This window comes from Aulonocara stuartgranti (genome assembly GCF_965226115.1).
Source record: "Aulonocara stuartgranti genome assembly, chromosome: 20".
Taxonomy (NCBI): domain Eukaryota; kingdom Metazoa; phylum Chordata; class Actinopteri; order Cichliformes; family Cichlidae; genus Aulonocara; species Aulonocara stuartgranti.
The window spans coordinates 8,638,794-8,658,103 of NC_138956.1; the positions used below are offsets into that span (position 1 = coordinate 8,638,794).

The 19,310-nt window shown below is 39.5% G+C and overlaps 1 protein-coding gene across 3 annotated transcripts in view; it reads right to left on the bottom strand.

The window, feature by feature from the left end:
• The window catches only part of celsr3 (cadherin, EGF LAG seven-pass G-type receptor 3), a 119,935-nt gene that overhangs the window by 84,466 nt on the left and 16,159 nt on the right, over positions 1–19,310 (bottom strand). For all 3 annotated transcript variants that reach the window (XM_082519644.1, XM_082519645.1, XM_082519643.1), the window contains exons 2-3: positions 10,224–10,567; positions 5,471–5,759 (exon numbers count right to left, since the gene is read on the bottom strand). In XM_082519644.1, the coding sequence (XP_082375770.1) occupies positions 5,471–5,759; positions 10,224–10,567 (633 nt within the window). The remainder of the gene's footprint in view (positions 1–5,470; positions 5,760–10,223; positions 10,568–19,310) is intronic.

The following is a 19,310-nucleotide window of genomic DNA, read 5'->3' on the forward strand; positions in this document are numbered from 1 at the left end:
AGATTAAATTTCTACTTAAGCCATCTCTTCCCATTTTATCTTTTCACAAATTTTTTTAGTCTGCAGCCATGCCAATTTCTCTCTTTTTGTCATCTTCTCTTTGCATGTCCCAGCTCTCCGAGGTGTAGTATATCTTACTAAATCTGCATAATGTGCATCTGTCTTTATCGCTTCTGAGTCTTTTCTTTCACTTTGTAAGGAGGATCAGATATCCGCTCTTTTAGTCAGCTGTTATCTCTGCCTTTAAGGTGTACTGGGAACTTGTCTTTGTACCGCTGAGGTCTTTTTCCTGTTTTCAGGGTTAATGACTGTTGCACATCCCTGTCAGCACTGTAAGCTTAGCATGTTTTTCAAAGAAATGAATGCTCGCGGCAAGAAATATTACATTTTTTATGAATAGAAAAACAGAGCTTCAGCTGAGTTTTGTACAAGTAAAGGTAAGAACTATAATTTCCTTGCTATATATGTCACCTTGGGAAAAGTGATTAGAGAAGTAAAAGCTTTAAAAAAGCATTCAATTACTTCAGTTAGTGGCAATGCGTCTGTTTTTTTCTACTTTTTATCACCACAACCTGCATCTCTTCATGCTCAGATGGTAGTCTTTTTTAAGAGCACCATTTAATACTATAAAGGGTAAAAGAAATAATGTAATTCAATAAATAAATAAATAGAACAACAGACACACACAATTCAGTCTGTGGAGCATGCAGTTTGAATTTAAAGCTTAAATGTATTGGATTCCCCAGACAGACATCTGAGTGGATGGCAGGTACAAAGAAGCTTACCCATTTGCTAGTAAGGTGAAAATTTTTCTATTCCCACTTTAAACTCATTTTACAAAAGTTCACAGAAAAGTTTGTTAAAGCTCAAATTAGAAGGTCTTTGATATCTGCAGAAGGCTGATGGGAAATAGTTTTGAGAGGTATGAATCAGAGTGTAGCATTTTAAATGCTAATGCTAGTTGGTAAAAATGTGGGGCGCTTCTCTTAAAACACAAATTTATTCAGAAGGCTCCGTTAATGAGTCACCAGCAAACAGATAAACGCTGCAAAAGCACAGATGGATCATCTGTGGTGTGAGAGAGAAAAAGATACAAAGTATCACAATTCATGTAATACTACAGATACATATTTGGTTGCTATTAGCCGTTTACTGTTAGCTTATTACTTTTGCAGCTGTTCCGTCACATTATTGGCTCCCCAAAGACAGTTTGGTTATCTTTTATTCTACTTTTATTTTGTTTTGTGCGTTTTTGCAGCTTTTTTCTGTTTGCTGGTGTTTTCTTGAATTGAAATGGATTTGACCTCTGAGGGCCACTGTAAATGATGATGGCAGACAGCTAAACAATCTTGCCTAAACCTGAAATTGACCTGTGAATGTTTCCCCTTCCTTTGGCTTGGCAGGCACTGTTATAGATGTGCAAAGATTTGTTTGTCAACCCCAAAAATTTGATTAAAAAAGAAAGAAATTAGACATTTTTTCTATGTAGTTAGAAGGTGTGTGACCTTTATTTAATTTCAATGCAGTGTGGTTACAGCACTGCAGTAATTTGCCGTTGTGCTGGTTTCTCCTTTAGTTTGTTTCCTCAAGGTCACCATGCATGTGCTCGGTGGAGGGGCAAAGTGGTGCACGCAGCGAAGTAGCATTGGCAAGACTGGGACAAGAGACTATAAATCTAAGTTCATTGATACTTTTCCACAAAGAATTTTAACATGTAACAGTAAGAAAAGAAAATAGGTGGTAAAACTGGGTTGAAAGGGTCATGTTACAGGACAAACTTGGGTGCAGGAGATTCACTAGTTTTATTAGATATACCTGAAGATCCTCTGTGAAAAAGGCCAATCAGCAAAGTCCAAACAAAATCCTGTTTTTAATCTAAAATTCTTTAATCCTTGACTCTAACCCACTGGGTTTAACATATAAGGTGTCATGGTTTCATTTAAAACCCCGGGCTAACCCTGGGGATTCAGTACTCAGCTGAATAGTACGACCCCTGCTGATGCAGTATCTTAGTGCTGTAGATCTGGAGTTGACACCACAAAGGTAGTGTGAACCTTTTTACACAGCTTGGGTAAAAAGCAGCGGTAACCCGCCTTTAAAGTGTCAAGTATGACTTATCCCGAGGTTAAATGTGGAGTTTAGAGAAAGGTTAGCCTGAGGTTACACGTACTATGAAAACCTCATTGGTGAAGGAGGCGAAGATGCTCAATCATGATAAAGATGCAGCTTATGCGCTTTGTGATGGGCATACTGTGCTCCACCTACCCTGAAGAAACAGCACAGTGCTTCAGAGATCACACCTGACTCAGATCTTTTGAGTTTCTCCCTCAATGGAAACAGAAAGTTTTCCGACTCGGTCAAAACCTCAGGCCTACCTCCTGCCTGTGTGAGCAATCCACAGATATTCAGGGAACCCAATTCAAAGCTGCAAAGGAGCATATGGGGGGATGGATAATGGCAGGATGGAAAAATGAGCAGCAGCACAAACTTAGTCAGGAGATATCTGGAGAGTTTGGGAATCAATTCGTCCCTGTTTAGTTGTTGTATTCCTTCTTTTCCTCTTCCCAATAGCTCCGGGGTATTGTCAAGACACTGTAACACCCGACGCCTACGCAGGAAAAGCACAACAATGACTGCCCAGAATCCATCTGATTTCCTTCACTCCCTCTTTCACCGCTCTATCCCACTCTCTCATAGATGCCTCTCCGTTTTTTCCCCCTATAGCTCCTCGTCCGTGTTATTCTCATCCATCTCCCTAATTTTTCACTATGCTGCCATAGCCGTCTCCCCTCCTTCTTTTCCTTCATCTTTTACGCTCTGCTGTCTTCTTTGCTATCCAATCTTTTACACTTTGTGTCATTTCTCTCTGTCCACCCTGTGCCCCCTCACTTAAATGTGTTTTCTGCCCCTGTGGACGCTGTAAGCATGGATCACATACTGTCAGAAATTTCTATTTCCATTTCAATTACCAATTTCTTTCTGGTATCATCTGCAATCCAGTGATCTATAAAAAAAAATCTTTTCTCTTCCTCGTGCTTTTAATACCTCTCCTTCTTCTTCAAGTTCCTTTTATCCATCTTTTACAAATTTCTCTCCACTTCTTAAACTTTCTCGCCTCTCCATCTCTCTTTCCCTTTTCTCATCATACTCCACTTTTTGTCTCCCTCCCACTCGCTCTACGTCTCTTTCTACCTCCGTTTCTCCTTTGCTCATTTCCTATCTCTCTCCTCATCTCTTTTTTTTTTCTTGTCTGCCTCGGTGGGAGTTTGGAAAACACTCTGTCTCTCTCATGAAAGAAAAGTGTTGCTTCACTCCCCCAGCTCTCTTTTGATTCGAAATAAAAGGCAATGTGAAATATCCCCCAGACACACACGCTGACATTCATAGCTTCTACCCTCTCCCACATCCACTCAATAGCAGAAGCAATGCAGCAGTATGAAGGGAAGGGAAAAATCTGAGTCGTGTTGAAATAAGTCCAGTGTATTGGAAAGGTAAGAAAGAACGAAGCACTGTGTATGTGTGTTAGAGTGTGTATGAAAAGGCAACAGATTAAAAAACGGTAAGCGTGGCAGTGGCGTTAGCGTGCATGTGCATATGTGTGTGTTTGTGTGTGTGAATACAAAAGACTAAGTAACAGGTAGAGGGCTGAGGAGGAGAAAGCTCTCCCAGGAGGCAGAGTGTGTGTTTTCATGTTGTTCAGCTCAACATGACAAAAGAGTGAAAACGGCACAGATCAAAACGGAAGTCAGTGTGGGACATGAACAAAGACGCACACAGTCAGTTTTAGTTTTCAGAGCGCAGCATTAAAGGCTAGAATCAGACACAAACAGACAAACACACAAAGACACACTCCACTGCAGTTTTTTCCTTTGAAAATACACCTCTCTTCTTATCTGTGGCCACTGCATTCAAACCAATGCATGTGTATAATATATATATATATATATATATATATATATATATATATATATATATATATATATATATGCATTTTAATCATTGTATTATTATGTGTATTCATAATGACCCAACTTTAAAAAATCAAAGCATTTCATTTGAAGGTTTGAGACTTTCGAAAGATCACTGTGACTTTGTGAATACTACGGAACAAAAAGATCAGTTGATGAGTTTCTAAACTTGTAGCTTTTCCCTGAGGATTGGTTTGCTTTCACATATAGAAAAATCCAAATGAACTGTAAGTGAACCAAAATGCATCACTAAAAGCCATGTGAGAATATTCAGTTTGCTTATTGACCAGATGTGTTTGGGGGGAGAGCAACAAGAGTAAAAAGAGGAAGAAGATGCTGTGAAGATGCTTCTGGACGATTGGACAACAGAGAATTTACTTCATTTCACAGCTAGCTGCTAATCTTTGCACATCTATAGTACCTTGCTGCATAACAGAAGGTAGCGCTGTGTGGTAGCCAGAGGTAGGATCCAAAGGCAGGACTCGGGAACAAAGGGGTAACTGAAAGAGGCAGCTTTATTTACTGTAACTACCAGACACTAAAGAAATACAATAGTACAAAACTCCAAAAACGAGAAACTAGGAACTTGGAATGAGGAACAAATGACAGACACCACTGAACACATGGAAACACACAGCAAACTATGATGAGACATCGAAGAACAGAGAAAAACTGAAGACTTAACTACACACACAGGATAACGAGAGGGTGGACCACAGGTGTACACAGCTGTAACTAATTACTCACTAACAAGACAGAGCAAGCAAAACTCAACTCTATGCACACAGAACGAGAGACTATCAAAATAAAACAGGAAATACTGCACACATAATTCAAAATTAAAGAAGATACAGTAATAAGAAAGTCATAAATAGCTGACTTTCCTTAACATAGACTGTTTCTTCATCACTTCACTAAGAGTGAACTTAGAGGCTGGAGCCAATACAAATTTTACAATTTAAAATCATTGCTAACAAGTTTGAGTGTGGGAGGAAACTTGGAGTACCTCATGGAAATCTATGCAGGCACAATGGGAACATACAAACAGTAATTTGCAGTAGAATTTTCCACTTTTAAGCAGATGAAAGTGCTTCTTTTTAAGCGTTGTAAGCTTTTTAAGCAGTCTGGTTTTTGTATCATAACCAAGCATATGAAAGCTTTCCTCTAAGGATTTCCCTCAAAGCTTGATCTAGAAGAACTGCTAATAAGACCTGCACTCATTTTCCAAGCACATCTTCATTAAAGCAGACTCACTACTGGAAATGTCAATTAGTTGAAAAAAAGGACTAGGACTAAGCTGGTTAGATATAAATCAGTTCTATTAAATTTAACTGACAAGGCAAGAATGACTCAGCCTTATATTAAACCTGGTTTATTCTACAGTTTCTTGAAACAAACTGTTTATCATCAGTATGAATATATCACATTGTTCGTCAGACAAAAACAGACTTTTCCACAAAACACTTTCAAACAGCACACGCACACACTCCCTCGCTACTCACCGGTGTAGTCTTCGCGGCAGATACAGGTGTACCCTCCCTCTCTGCGGGCACACACCCCTCCGTTCAGACAGGGGTTGGAGTAGCACAGGTTGATCTCTGTCTCACAGTAATCACCCGTGAATCCCACTGGGCAGCGGCAGCGTAGTCCTGCGATGGGGTGGATGGGCCGGAACAAGATGGAGGGTGAGGAGATGAAGGGGGCAGAGCTGTTGAAACGCAGCACTGAGATGCACTTCATGTAGTTCTGGCAAGGCTCCCGCAAGCACACGTTGTCATCAAACGGGAGGACCTGGAGCAATAGAAGAGGAAACATATACAGTGTAGTGTGAGGAATATTCTCAATTTAGACTTTCAAGCGTCCTCACTCAGGGCTTCTTTTATCACTCATAATAAAGTTACTTTTTAATATTTATAAGCGGTGAAATCGTTCTTGTTTTTGTGTTCCAGTGATCTATTTCAGCAATGGTGGAAAAAGTCTTCAGATCTTCAAAGTAAAAGCATCACTATAACAATCCAACTAAACTAAAAGTACATTAGATATTAACAGCACCTAGTACTGAAGTTAATTAAGTAAAAATCTCCCTGATGATTATTAAAGTTTTTAAAAAGTATCATTTTTAACAATGACATAAAGATACAGTTGAATGAATTTGTAACATGTTATGATGAAGTGAAGAAAGATGCCAAAACAGTTTCTTATACTTAATTTGTATCATTTGGGCAAACGAGGAAATACATAAATTGAAAAAACAATATAAAAACAAATTAAGCAACCATCAGTATCTGCTACTGGTTGAATTTGTATTTTAAAAACCTTTACTGGTAGAAATAATAACATGAAAGAAAAAAAAAAGTATGTTTTTTCTTTTAGGAGAAATTAAACATGTTAGCATGCTAATGTTTTGAATGCTAGCATGCTAGCTAATACTAAAACATGCTCATGGCTATATAAACATGATACTGTAAGGCACTGTCACAGTCATACTGGTAGGAGCATCAAAAAAACAAAAATGCTACACAGCCTTTTAAAGTTTATTTACTATATTATACTGACTGTCAAACTGGCACATAAATCAAAACAGTAAATGTGCAGGCAGGTAAGGTAAACCCGCCTTCTTCTGAATTCTGCTATGATGTATAGGCTGGTTATAAAAGTCTATACCTGTAGTTTGGGGAAGGAGTTTCTCACTGACTGACTTGTTAGGTGGCTTCACACTTCTGACTGGTGAAAGTTATCATTTGATTGCTACAAAATGGTAATCTTCAGTAATGTTAGACATACATATTTAAAATGGGAATGCCTTTATTTATTCCATTTTAAACAATGTAATTTTATTATCACATTGGAGTTTTCTTGGTTCTTTGTAGAGATGGCACGATACCACTTTTTTATGTCCGATACCGATACCGATATCATAAATTTGGATATCTGCCGATACCGATATGAATCCGATATAGTGTTTTTTAATCAACAAAACTGTTTTTTAAAATATCTTGCTGCATTTTGTATAAGTTCATACTCAAGTTTAAAACAACAACTACACTAAAGCTATTCTGTTATACCTGTATACAAAAAAAATATTTCATAGTTCAGCAATACTGATCAATCTAATAAACTTAAACCTACACCATCCTCCCTATTCTGGTATTTTAAAGAGTACTTAGCGTAAATATTAAGCAACCTAACTAATAGGGTTCCAACTCCCAGCAACAACAAAAATAAATAAATAAAAAATAGGGAACCACCCCTCACGCGCCACCTCATGATGCTTAATCGACGTAATCAACCTTAATTTGATGCAGTGTGAAAAAAAATGCACAGAAATCAATTATTTTTCAAGAAATATTAAATAGATTCAACATCTTTCTTCAACAAAATTGCAGACTGCACAGATGGTACCTTCCCAAAGGAAAAAGTACTATAGCTTACTAGGGTATATATATTAGACTTAATAGTCACTATATACAGTAATTGACTTCTATTCATTTTAGATCAAATTAAAACTTTGTGTGTCAGATAATTATTTATTAAAAGCTAGACATTTTAAATGAGAATAAGAAAGAAAAGTATGTCTTTGTGCCCCCTTTTCCCAGTTAATGCCCTATCGGCCCCCCTGGCTAAACTTTGCTAGATCCGCCCCTGCACAGTTACCAGCGTCAGCTACGTAGAAAAAGATCCTGGTGTAGAAAGTAATATTAAATAAATTCTAACAACAGCTTATCAAGCTTAAACGTGCTGCTGTTGTTCAGCCGCTGGTTTCCTCTTTCTGGTGCAAAGTGGGCCAAAAACAAAGACGAACTCGCGACAGAAAAGCCGATCAGCTGATCATTTAAGCAGTTTCATGATTGAAGTAGCAGCCGGAGAGCGAGAGGCAGTCGCTCGTTAAGCTTAACGCAGGAATGCTTTACAAACATTCAGAGATGGACTTACACACTTGCTTTACTTCTCTCGGGGATAACTTTGTCGGAGATGAAATGCCAGGTTGCTAGCGAAGCTCCAAATGCTATCCAGACCACAGGTCCCGCATGCCACAGCCGCTCTATCACGTGATGCATACTGCTCCGACATGCTAACGTTCTGAGGTGAGTTACGGCGTGTTGCAAGTTTTGTGAGGTGCTTTCATGATATTTAATGGATCGGATTACATTTTTTATTTTTCTCCGATATCCGATCCAGTCATTTAGGTCAGTATCGGACCGATACCGATACGTAATATCGGATCGGTCCATCTCTAGTTCTTTGTACTTAAAATATTCATATTACCTTCATTTACCTGATACTAGCAGTCTTAACCTTCTCCACAGGTCAATCCCCGCAGCTATCAGTCATTTAGCATGCTGCCTTGGACACAGTGACAGCAGTGGGCTGTGTGTCTTTGCATAACCAGTCACTTTCCCAAATTGTATATTTACAGCTTTTGCTTGCTGTTAAGGCCAGTGGACCAGATATATTCACTAGATTGTGTCTTCTTAAGAGCTGAGATCCTGTGTGCATGTGTGATTGTGTGACAGTGCCTGTTAAGATAAGATCAAAGGCACTCACCACTGGTGTCTCTCTCACCCCTTTATAAATATTTCCTTCTGGATTCACCTTCTTCCTTCTGCTTCTATCTATCTCTCTCTTACCGCGAGATTCCCTTGGGTTGTGTAAACATTACATAACTGATGTGCTTGTCCAGGTGTTCCTGATTTCATGCATGAGAACATTTAATGGTCATATTTGCCCGTTGTTCTGTAAAGTCACATGGCTGATGTGCCACAGGAAGCTGTATTGTGTTATTACTAGTTCACATCCAACAAGCTCAGATGTATACTCACAGGCCACTTTATTAGTTACACATTGCTAGTACTTTTTGCCATCAGAGCTGTCTTCTTCATTGCATTGATTCAACAAAGTGCTGGAAACATTCCTCAGAGATATTGCTCCGTATTGACATGACAGCATCACACAGTTCCTGCAGCAATGCCAGCTGCACATCCATGAAGTGAATGTGGAGGCTATTTGAGTTCAGTGAACTCACTGTCGTGTTCAAGAAACCAGTTTGAGATGATGTGAGCTTTGTGACAATCAACATTATCTTGCTAGAAACAGCCATCAGAGGAAGAGCACACTGTGGTCATAAAGGGATGGATATGGTCAGTAAGCCTCAGACGAGGCCTTTAAATGATGCTGGGTTGGTACAGAGTGTGCCAAGGAAAAAAAATACTATCACCAGCAGCCTGAACCCCTGATGAAAGGCAGGATGAAAACACGTTTTGATTATCTTTACATCAAATATTTCAACAGAAATTGGGACTCGTCAGACCAGACAACAATTTTTTCAGTCTTCTAATGCCCACTTTTGGTGAGCCCATGTAAACTATAGCCTCAATTTCTTGCTCTTAGCTGAGAGGAGTAGCACCCAGGGTGTTATTCTGCTGCTGTAGCCCATCTGCTTCAAGGTTTGATGAGATGCTCTTCTGCATACCTTGGTTTCAACAAGTGATTATTTGAGTTGACAGTTGCCCTGTTGTCTTGTGAGCGGTGACATCAACAAGGCATTTTTCACCCACACAAATGGCACTCACTAGAAATTTTCTCTTTTTCAGACCATTCTTTATAAACTCTAGTGTAGGAAAATCCCAGGAGATCAGAGTGTAAAACACAGCCTATTTGGCACAAACAACAATGCCACATTCAAAAGTCACTAAAATCTTCTTTCTTTCTCATTCAGACGCTTGATTTGAACTTTGACAGGTCGGGTTCACCATGTCTGCATGCGTAAATTCATTAAGTTGCTGCCATGTGTTTGGCTGAATCAATATTTCCATTAATGTGCAGTTAAACAGGTGTAGCTAATGAATATTTCTCTGTTACATAGGCTTACTGTCATTCTTTTTAATAAAGTGAATTAATAAGTCAATACATTTTAAAATAAATAATTTCAAGAAATATTAAATGTTATACCTCATAAATGATTAATATTTATTAACTAGCTTCCTATAATTTCATGCAGTGCATGTGCAGCCTGAAAGAGTGTAAGGCTATTTTTAAAGGCGCTTATTAAAGGTACATTCATTAATCTCAAAGAATATTCTTGTTTTCAATACAGCAAAAAGACCATGCTTTGAACCAGAGAAACACCATATGAGAGAGTTAAATGGTATTTATATGCTTGCCAACATTTTTGCCTTTGTGATGTGATGAAGGAGTTAAAGTCAGACACTCAGAGGTGTGATTCCTCTGTGTGTGTCTTTTTGCACATGGACTAACCTCCATCTGTGTCAGTGACGTCAGCCTCGGCCTGTTCAGGTACAGCTGCTCCTCCAGGGCCTCAGAGGGAAAGAAATGTCCGCCCGGCAACGCGGCAGAGAAGCTGACATTCAGGATTCCTCCGGGTGCCGCATCCAGATCCGGCTGAATGTTGAAGATGAAAACATCCTCGACAGGAACTGAGAGAACAGCGGACACACCTTCCAAGAAGGTTCCCAGCAGTGGTGACAGGAAGTGCTCCTGGGACATGTTCTGAAGGCGGACAGTGACACTGCTGCCCAACATGTCCTCTGTGATAATGAGGACGCGGAGAACACACTGAGCCGAAATGCTGTGGACGCCATCTGAAGAGTTGAAGAAGATAGCAGAGGGCAGCCAGTTAGGTGAACGAATAGAAGAGGAACTTATGCAGGTTATAAGGAAAGAGAAAGCGAGAAAGTCAGAGTGGCACAGTCAGTGACCAGGATGTGGACGGGGCGCAGAGTGAAAGAAGAAACTTTGAGAGGAAGCTTCAGAGGAAGAGGTGAGGAATGACAGAGATGACAGAAGAGCAGAGATATTCACCAATGCAAAGATAAAACAGGAAGTAGTCACAACCGTGTTAACGTAATGTAATTAATGTAATTTTATGTTACTTAAATTGATTAAGAGTGGGAGAGAAAGTCACAGGTAACTGAAACTACCAGTGCTTCTGTGTCGATGATACCACAGAAACTACGTTTTCTATCACTGGACTGGGACTGAAGCTCACTGGCTGATCTTGATAAAAGGTGGAGTTGGTGGACGAACATTTTAGTTTTATATTCATGTAACAAAAGTGGTGTTTACAATCCATTCACACCAAAGGTTACCATGAGGTGCTGGTCACTAGAAGTAGATTTGACAACATATAAAATATATAAAATATTCTAGCTGTATGACAGTACGGTCTGAGGGAAGCAAAAACAGCTCATGCAAAAACATAAATAATCCTTATTTGCCTTAAAATATATTGGAATTGTGACATTAGAACTCATATAAGAAGGAGGAAGCTTTGATATCTTAATGTCTAAGCAGGAACATTATCTGATCCACTGGATTCATTGAATTTTTTAGATACAACTCTTTATAATATCGTTTACAGTTAATGTTTAACTGTATCTTTTTCTTTACATATTTACAATTTAATTAAAATTAACCAAATTTCTAATATTTTAATGACATTTAACCTAAAAAAAACACACAGTGTGAGGCACAGAAGCCTCACACTGTGTTTTTTAGAGTATTAAAATCCTTGGTTTAGCTGGTCTTAGCAAAGGTTTTTTTTGTCTAATAATTAATGTTGCCTTTAATATTGAACCAGCACCACTAATCTTTCTAAGCTTAAGCAAATTCATAACATCAAATAAGAAAAATCTGATACAATGAAGGTATATGTTGTATACGTATGAGTCTGAGTATGAACATGGGCAGCAGCTCCACATAAACTCTTTATTTTTTTGCATTAGCTTTCACTGACACTTGCTTAATCCTGTGGAGACAGCATGACACAAAGTATTTTAGTGCTCCTTTTTCGCTCTTCTTACTTCCACTACAGCCCCGAAGATCAAACAGCATGGCTGTAGACACTCTGTATTGCTGTATGTGTGAATGTAGTCATCATCTGTGAACCTACATGTCAGGCATAAGATGTGGTGATAGGAGATTTGCAGCATAAAAGTGCTGAATCCTCTGAGGTCCACTTTAGTCTCTAGAAAGGATGATGCAATTCATTATCATGTGTTACAGTTAAGTAATAGAAAAGTGATCCTCTGAAATCTACATCTATTTGTGAGTCACACAGAAGGTGGCGCGCAAACTGAGCGTTCTCATGTAGGGAAGCGTTGGGTTTCCATCTTCCCACACGCAGCTTTACTTACAGATTCGACAGGGCACTCCTTTCGCTGGGAGTCCACAAAATGAGCTCATTGGAAGCGCAGCAGGTCACAGCCCTCACAAACACCCATTTTATTCACAGACACGAAGTGTGTTTAATCTATACTGGATGTACTGCTGGGCAGTGTTGTATGCTGTAAAGCAATTTGGTCCAACAAACTGGCAAATAAGCCATAAAGGGACACAAATGCAGACAAACACAGCATAAGAAAGCAATACACGGGAAAAAATGACAGGAAAGAATGAAATAAAGAAAGGGAGAAAAAGGAGCGTTATGGGTGGAGGGTGAGGGGTGAACAGAGACAGAGGGAAGATGTGACATGGACATGAGCAGGAGGACAGAGAGGCGGTGGAGGGTGAAGGAGCGCGAAGAAGGTTTATTAAAAACTGAAAACTGAAATGGAAAAAAGGGGCAGAGAGAGAGCTTTTAACCAGGGATTAATAAAACGAGAGATTATGGCTTAATTTGTTTACGCTACTATAAATAAACACAAATCTTTATCTTTGTTAATGCTTTAGTAAAAATATTTCAGGATGTTATTAATTGAATTTATTTAAGTTTTAAAAAGGGAAAAAATCTAATTCTTTTATTTAGATTTTTGATTTATGTATGGTTATTTGGCGATTCTCTAACGTGTAAAAAAAAGACATCAAAAGGAAGAAAAACGCAGAACGTAAAACTGTCAGAAGAACGGGATAAATGTAGGAGGACATACAGCGAGAGCGAGAGAGAATGGAAAGACGGATGTATGGAGGCTGGGGGTTGGGTCTGGTGGCAGCTGGTTTGATTACCGGATTATGAGGAGCCTCACTCCCCACTGACCTCTAACACACACACAGACACACACACATATGCACGCATACACACACTCAAATCCAGAGGCCATCATAACAAATGAGCAGCCAGAGGGAAGAGTGGTTCTGTGAAGGGGACGGACGAGCAAACCTAGCAAACAATCTATAGGGGACTATTTAATAGAACATAAGGAGGAAATAATGCGCACAAAGAAACACATTTGGATCAAACTGATACGGTCATAGAGTACAGCACATACAGGACACATTAGGTGAAATAATTAAATGTCACTTCGTCTTCCTAGGCTAAAACCCAGCTTTATTATCGCCTCTCCGGATCACAATGCAAAGACACGGCACTAATTGACACTGATCTCCCATTGTCATTGAAATGAGACAGGGATCTATGAAAAGACCCAGGATAATCTGCTCGAGTAGTACCCTCTTTTACATAGACACACACACACACTCACTCACACACACACACCCTATTGCTGTTCAGCATGATGTATGTTGAGCATCTGACATCAGGAGCCCCTTTTTAAATTAATCCAGGCTCTTATAAAGTCTGATTTTAAACCATGTACCTTTGGGCAGGATTTGTGTCATTACAACTAGTTTAGAAGCCAATCCTGGTCCAACAGCCAACTTTGACATCTGTGACATGAAGTAATGAACTTTAAGCCTCTCTTGCTCAAACACGGAGAACGGGCTTTCAGTGATGTCTTGTATCCAGTAGATAAAAATGTGAGTGTTGTTGAGAGCGAGATGAGGAAAAACAGATTCGACTGTCGTGTCTGGATTCTAATCTGGCCCGGAATTCTGTTCAAAGTTTAAACAATGTCTACTCCAGCTTTTCCAACCCTTACTAATTAGGTTAAAAAACAACTGCAAAATCTGTAAACTACACCGTGAACCCAAGATTCCTATCAATCTAATTCTATGAGAAAAAGCAGCTATAAATTATCACCTTAAAACTCAAACTGCTCTTTCAGGAAGTGAGGACGTGGCAGATTTTTCTCTTTCCCCAAAAACTTTTGTTAACAAGAAGCACTCCAAGAGCACAATCCTCAACCAAGGAGTGGAATAGCATTGTGGGGTTTTTTTTTCGACATATTTTAAGAAGTTTGAAGTGAAAAAAATCCATTTGGAAATGCAGACTTTTATTTTTTCTGTTAAAGCCTATTGACAGAATTTTAAGTACAGTTTTTTGAGTAGCATTCATTTCATTGTTTAGTATTATCTTTTTAAATGTTAAAATAGTAATAAACACCAAGTAACATTATGTTTAAAATCCCCATTTATCATTCCCTATATTCCTATATGTTGTCAGTACAAACGATGGCAGTGAGAAACATCAGATTAATCTACTGACCTTGAAGGAGTGGTCAGAGGTCAAATGTGACATCATATTTTAAATCCTTATATGGTACTTTGTATATGTAGACAATACACATCACACTTGTAAGAATCATAGTTTCTAGGTTAAATGGGTTTTGGTCCATTTTCGACCAATAAATCATCAATCACGTTGACCCTGAAGACTTTGGTGTAAACCAAATTTTAACGGATTGTTAAGATGACCCCACTCTACAACCTTATGAAGTTTAAACAGAATTCATTTAAAACTTCTCGAGATCACGCGTTCAAAGACATGAAATGATGACATGCACACGCAAATGCATATGCTATGAAAAACACAACTTCCTGGCACAGGTAATAAAAAGGCAGAGGCAAAAGTAAAACAAATGTACAAACATTCTCTACAAAACAGATGTCTAATTTGAACAAAAAAGGAGAATACATGTGACCGTTCATCTGATTATTTGACCTTTTTTCCACAGCTGCTTCATGCCCTTTTATTATTGATCATATTGATGGGGAACCTGTGAGATTGCACCACAAAGACTTGACAGAAGTCTCGATTGATTTGTTTGATTTTTTTTTCATACTGCTATGTGTTTAATAGTCATATCGTGTTAGCCTCCTGCAAACTGTATTCTCAAATGTTTTCTGACAGGAAAAAACAAAACAATTTCATCTGCCAGACACGCTGAATATTTTCACTGCCTCCTAGGAACCTCCTTCATTGGCCCACTGGGGACAACAGTGGCATTCAAACAGGAACATCTGACAACTGAACAAATCATTTAACAGTCTCAAATGAAACAGTCAATAGTACCACTGCCTGTTTGTCTTGAAGGTTTTAGCATCAACCCCCCAGCAGACAATGCAGTGCGCTAAACCTGGCAGACACACATAAATGTACACAGAAAACATCTTCATTTGGCTCTTCTCGTTACTTTAAATAATCTGGGTAGCATGCACTTAGCACGAGGCTCTTCACGCATCGCTCTACACAGACATACTGAGCTTGAAAAGAGCAGCAATTCAGCATGCACAACTGTTACGACCAATTACGACAGCAAACCGTGCCCGTGTGCTGACAGAGTAGGTTGTTTCACTAATCACCTCCTTCTGTAAGGTCAGCTCTATACAGGTACGTGACCTGGCATCCTAACTCGAGTTTGGCTAAAAGTTGCAACTAATAAATGAGTGAGAAATCTGGGCTGTTTGAGTCAAATGAGTCTTGAGTCAAAGAATATTTCTGCCACGTCTGAATTCTTGACTTCACCTCAAGTCTGACTTCTACAACTAAAGGAATCTATTGATGTTGAGTTCAATTTAAGATAGAAAGAAAGTGTAAACAGACACAACCCGCTGTGTGAAAGTAACAGTTTATCAAACGTGACCACAAGTGACTTCCTCCCACAACTCTAAGACGTCAGGCATCATAACTCTGCGACCCTGATGTGTAATTTTGAACTGATCCTCTTTGTGTCTTCCACTTGGTTACGGAGCAGGATTTGTTGGTGAGAGAGTAAAGGTAATCTTCCCCTGTAAGCCAGGAAGTCATAACTAATGCATCACCATGTCTTCACGCCACAGCACTTTAGCTCACATAGAAACAATGAAACATTTATAGCCTCCAAACTGAAAACGCCACAAATGGAGGGTTATTTTGGCATCTTTCGGACCATGGGAAAACAAAGCATTTTGTAAATAACAACTTGGAGATGTGTTTGCAAGCTCTCATGGCTCCTTTGGGCTTTGAGCCAACGTTTTCCCCTTTCGTGTGTCTGCACTTCAAAGAGGGTGGAGAGTTTGGGGATGGCGTGCATAAAGGCTCTAAGAATAAACACACTGATCAGAAATCATCAGTGTGGTCCCATGGATTCCTGAACATGAACACACCGTGAAAGAGAGGCTGGTCTCCGATCGGTGCTCTGGTTCTAAGATGCTTTGTGGGTCCCCAGCGTTTCAAAGGGTTGAAGGGGTTCAGTGCTATCTCACTGCACCAGGTAGCCTGACTAATAGCACACTCAAAGGATCTTGAATGTCAGAGCATCCTAAGCTCGCTTCCTGGAAATCCGGACGGAAATAGTCTGCAAAGTAGCGTACAATTGAAACCCACAGCTGAAGTTAAAAAACAGTCCTAGAAGCATTTTCAAAAGCTGCCATACTTGGAAGAAGGATAGGCAACAAAGCAGAGCCCAGGCATTTTCCTTGAAGAGGACAGTCACATCACCAAAAGTTTGGAGATACTGCTCGGATGGACTTCATTATTTTTTTTAAAAAAAGATCACAAAACGCGCAGGTGTTTTGAAAAGCAAATGGAAATATCAGTGACATACTTTTGTAGTTTTATAGTGGGACGTTAAGTGTTTTGGAGGGCTGCCTTGGTGATCCTGTGGAAGTCGATGGGAATATAAAATATAAAAGTGAAGAAATGGGAATATTATAGTTTATATAAGTATGTGGCATAAGGGATGATCTGATATCGTCGTGTTGGTGTTGTTCCTGGAACAACATTTACTATGTTGTTCCAGGATCAACATTGCAAATGACCAATCACATTGTTGTGACGTTATTCTTTGGCGTGCCAAGCCATTCATGCATTTATGAAATTCCAATGTTGCAAGGACAATATCAATTCTGCTTAGCGTTTATTAAAGGGTTAGGCTCAGGGTCCGTTGATCGGCGGACAGAGGCGGTTTCTCGCAGCTTAAGTACAGTTTTTTGTTTTACGGCGGTTTTTCCCGAAGTCACAAAAGTATGATGTCACAACATTCTGATTGGTCACTTGCAATGTTGATCCTGGAACAACATTTACTATGTTGATCTGGGAACAACACCAACACGACAATATCAGATCGTGCATATATAAGTATGTATAACAGACTGCACTGAGTTAGTATGTGGAGACAGTGCACTGTGCAAAAGTCTGGTAATTTTTTAACATGGTCTTGAGCAATACTGTAGTTCTACAGGCTTGCTGGAGGTTTTTCAAAGTTTTCTTCGGCTGCTTTTGTTTGAAATGAGAATTCCTCAAAAAATTTGAGGAATCCAGCAAACATGTGACGCAGCACCTGAGAGCTCCAGGACCTGAGCATCTGGCCCTTCTGGTGATCCTTTTACCGTTCACTGAAGCCTCATCAAATGATCTCAGTGGAAGATTGTCAATCAAGAAGCTGAGGTATGCCAAATCAGACAAGACTAACCACATACGGGTCTTATAGAGTGATGAATTTGGTTTAAATTGTTGCCAATACGCACGGAAGACAAGAGAGTGATGCAACACTGAGTGTCTACAGGCATGTGTAAAACACAGTGGATGATCTCTCATAGTTTGCTGATGCATTTCAGCCAGTGGTGTTGGAGATCTTGTCAAAATTGATGGAATAATTAAAACAGAAAGGTATCGTCGGGTTTTTATCCAAATGCAATATAATGGGAAAGTGTTTGACCGAAAACAGCTTCATTTTTCATAATGACAATGATCCCAAACACAGTAAAAGAATACCAAAACACACAAAAGAACTCTATCAGTCATGGATTGGTCTCCAAGAGCTTGGACCTCAACATTATTAAAGCGGTGTCTGATCATCTTGACAGAAAACAGAACAAAAGGCAGAAACATCCAAAGAAGAGTTCTGACTTTCATGCACATTTCAATAAGTCACTGCATCTGATACCCATATATTAAAAAAGTGAGGGGCAGCTTGAGACCTTTGCACAGTACTGTAGTGTAATATTTATTTTGTTGATGCTTTTAGTCACTGGATATTAGACCACGTGTCTTAAAGAACTTGAACGTGCTGTAAAAGTAAACTGTTCTTTTGTATTTAGACTATATGATTCATGTCTCTTGCATTCAGAATCGTCGCATTGCCGCTGATGGAGAAAACACCCATTAAGTTACATAAGCATATAGTGACTTAAGTTAATGTCTTACAGATGGACACTCAATATTCATTTTAAAAGGCCGCATTTGAATGGAGGATTGTGGCATACGTATATGCAGACATAAATAAATTTTTCACTTTATTTTCATTGTGGCTATGCGTGCAAACACTGACACTGGCAAGGTTAGTCGTTCAAATCCGCACACGGTTAATTCATTCACACATGGCATTAGCACTGCCATTGTTAAGTGTCTGGCTCAAACTGTATGCACTCCCAATACTGTAAATGGAGTTGAGATTAAAAGAAAAACCCCAAAAGGGGAGATATATTACAGCAACCATGCAACACCCAAAACACTCAAATTGGATTTCCACTGAACAAAAGCCATATGCCACATCTCCGAAACGCTAAATGCTGTCATGGTGCCTTCAGCCCATTACTTCACAGCCCATGTATTCACAACCACAAGGGTTTAAATCCCATTTCACACTGTGTTGTCACATCCCTCTGTTTGCCCTTTTTTCCTCTCTCTCCTCCACGTTCACCCTCCTCAGAAAGCCTTAACAAAATACAAGGGCAGACTGAAATTTCGAAACGCTAAGTAACAAAAAAATTGTGTGGACTTTTTAAGCTGCGTAAGATGCCCTCAGGTCAGGAAAATAAATAGGCGCGGTAGCTGCTGAACAAATGGTGCCTTTTTCGAACACACATAAATTCTCTGAAGTTGCTACCAGAGCGCGGGAAAGAACGTCTGAAGCACAGTCACCTAAATGTAATGACTCGCCTCCCAGGGCGCGCGCGAGAGTACAGACGGGCAAAGTGGCGCTCGCACACAAATAAAACAGTAAATAGAGAGGGAGCCCGTATATTAATGCTGATAAAATAATACAGGCGTGAAAAACAGGATGTATGCATCATTACCAATCACATGCACGCAGGCGTTGGCTTGACAGCTGATTTCTGCACTCTGTTTCTTTGTTAAAGCCTTTCCGCCCCTGAGGTCTGGGCACTCATTATTTTCAGTGTAAAGTGGAACACAGCTTGAAAAAAACACGCACAAACACACGAGCTCACGCAGCACCATCAGCAGCATGATGGGTTAAACCGCCCTTTAACAACAGAAGCTCTAAT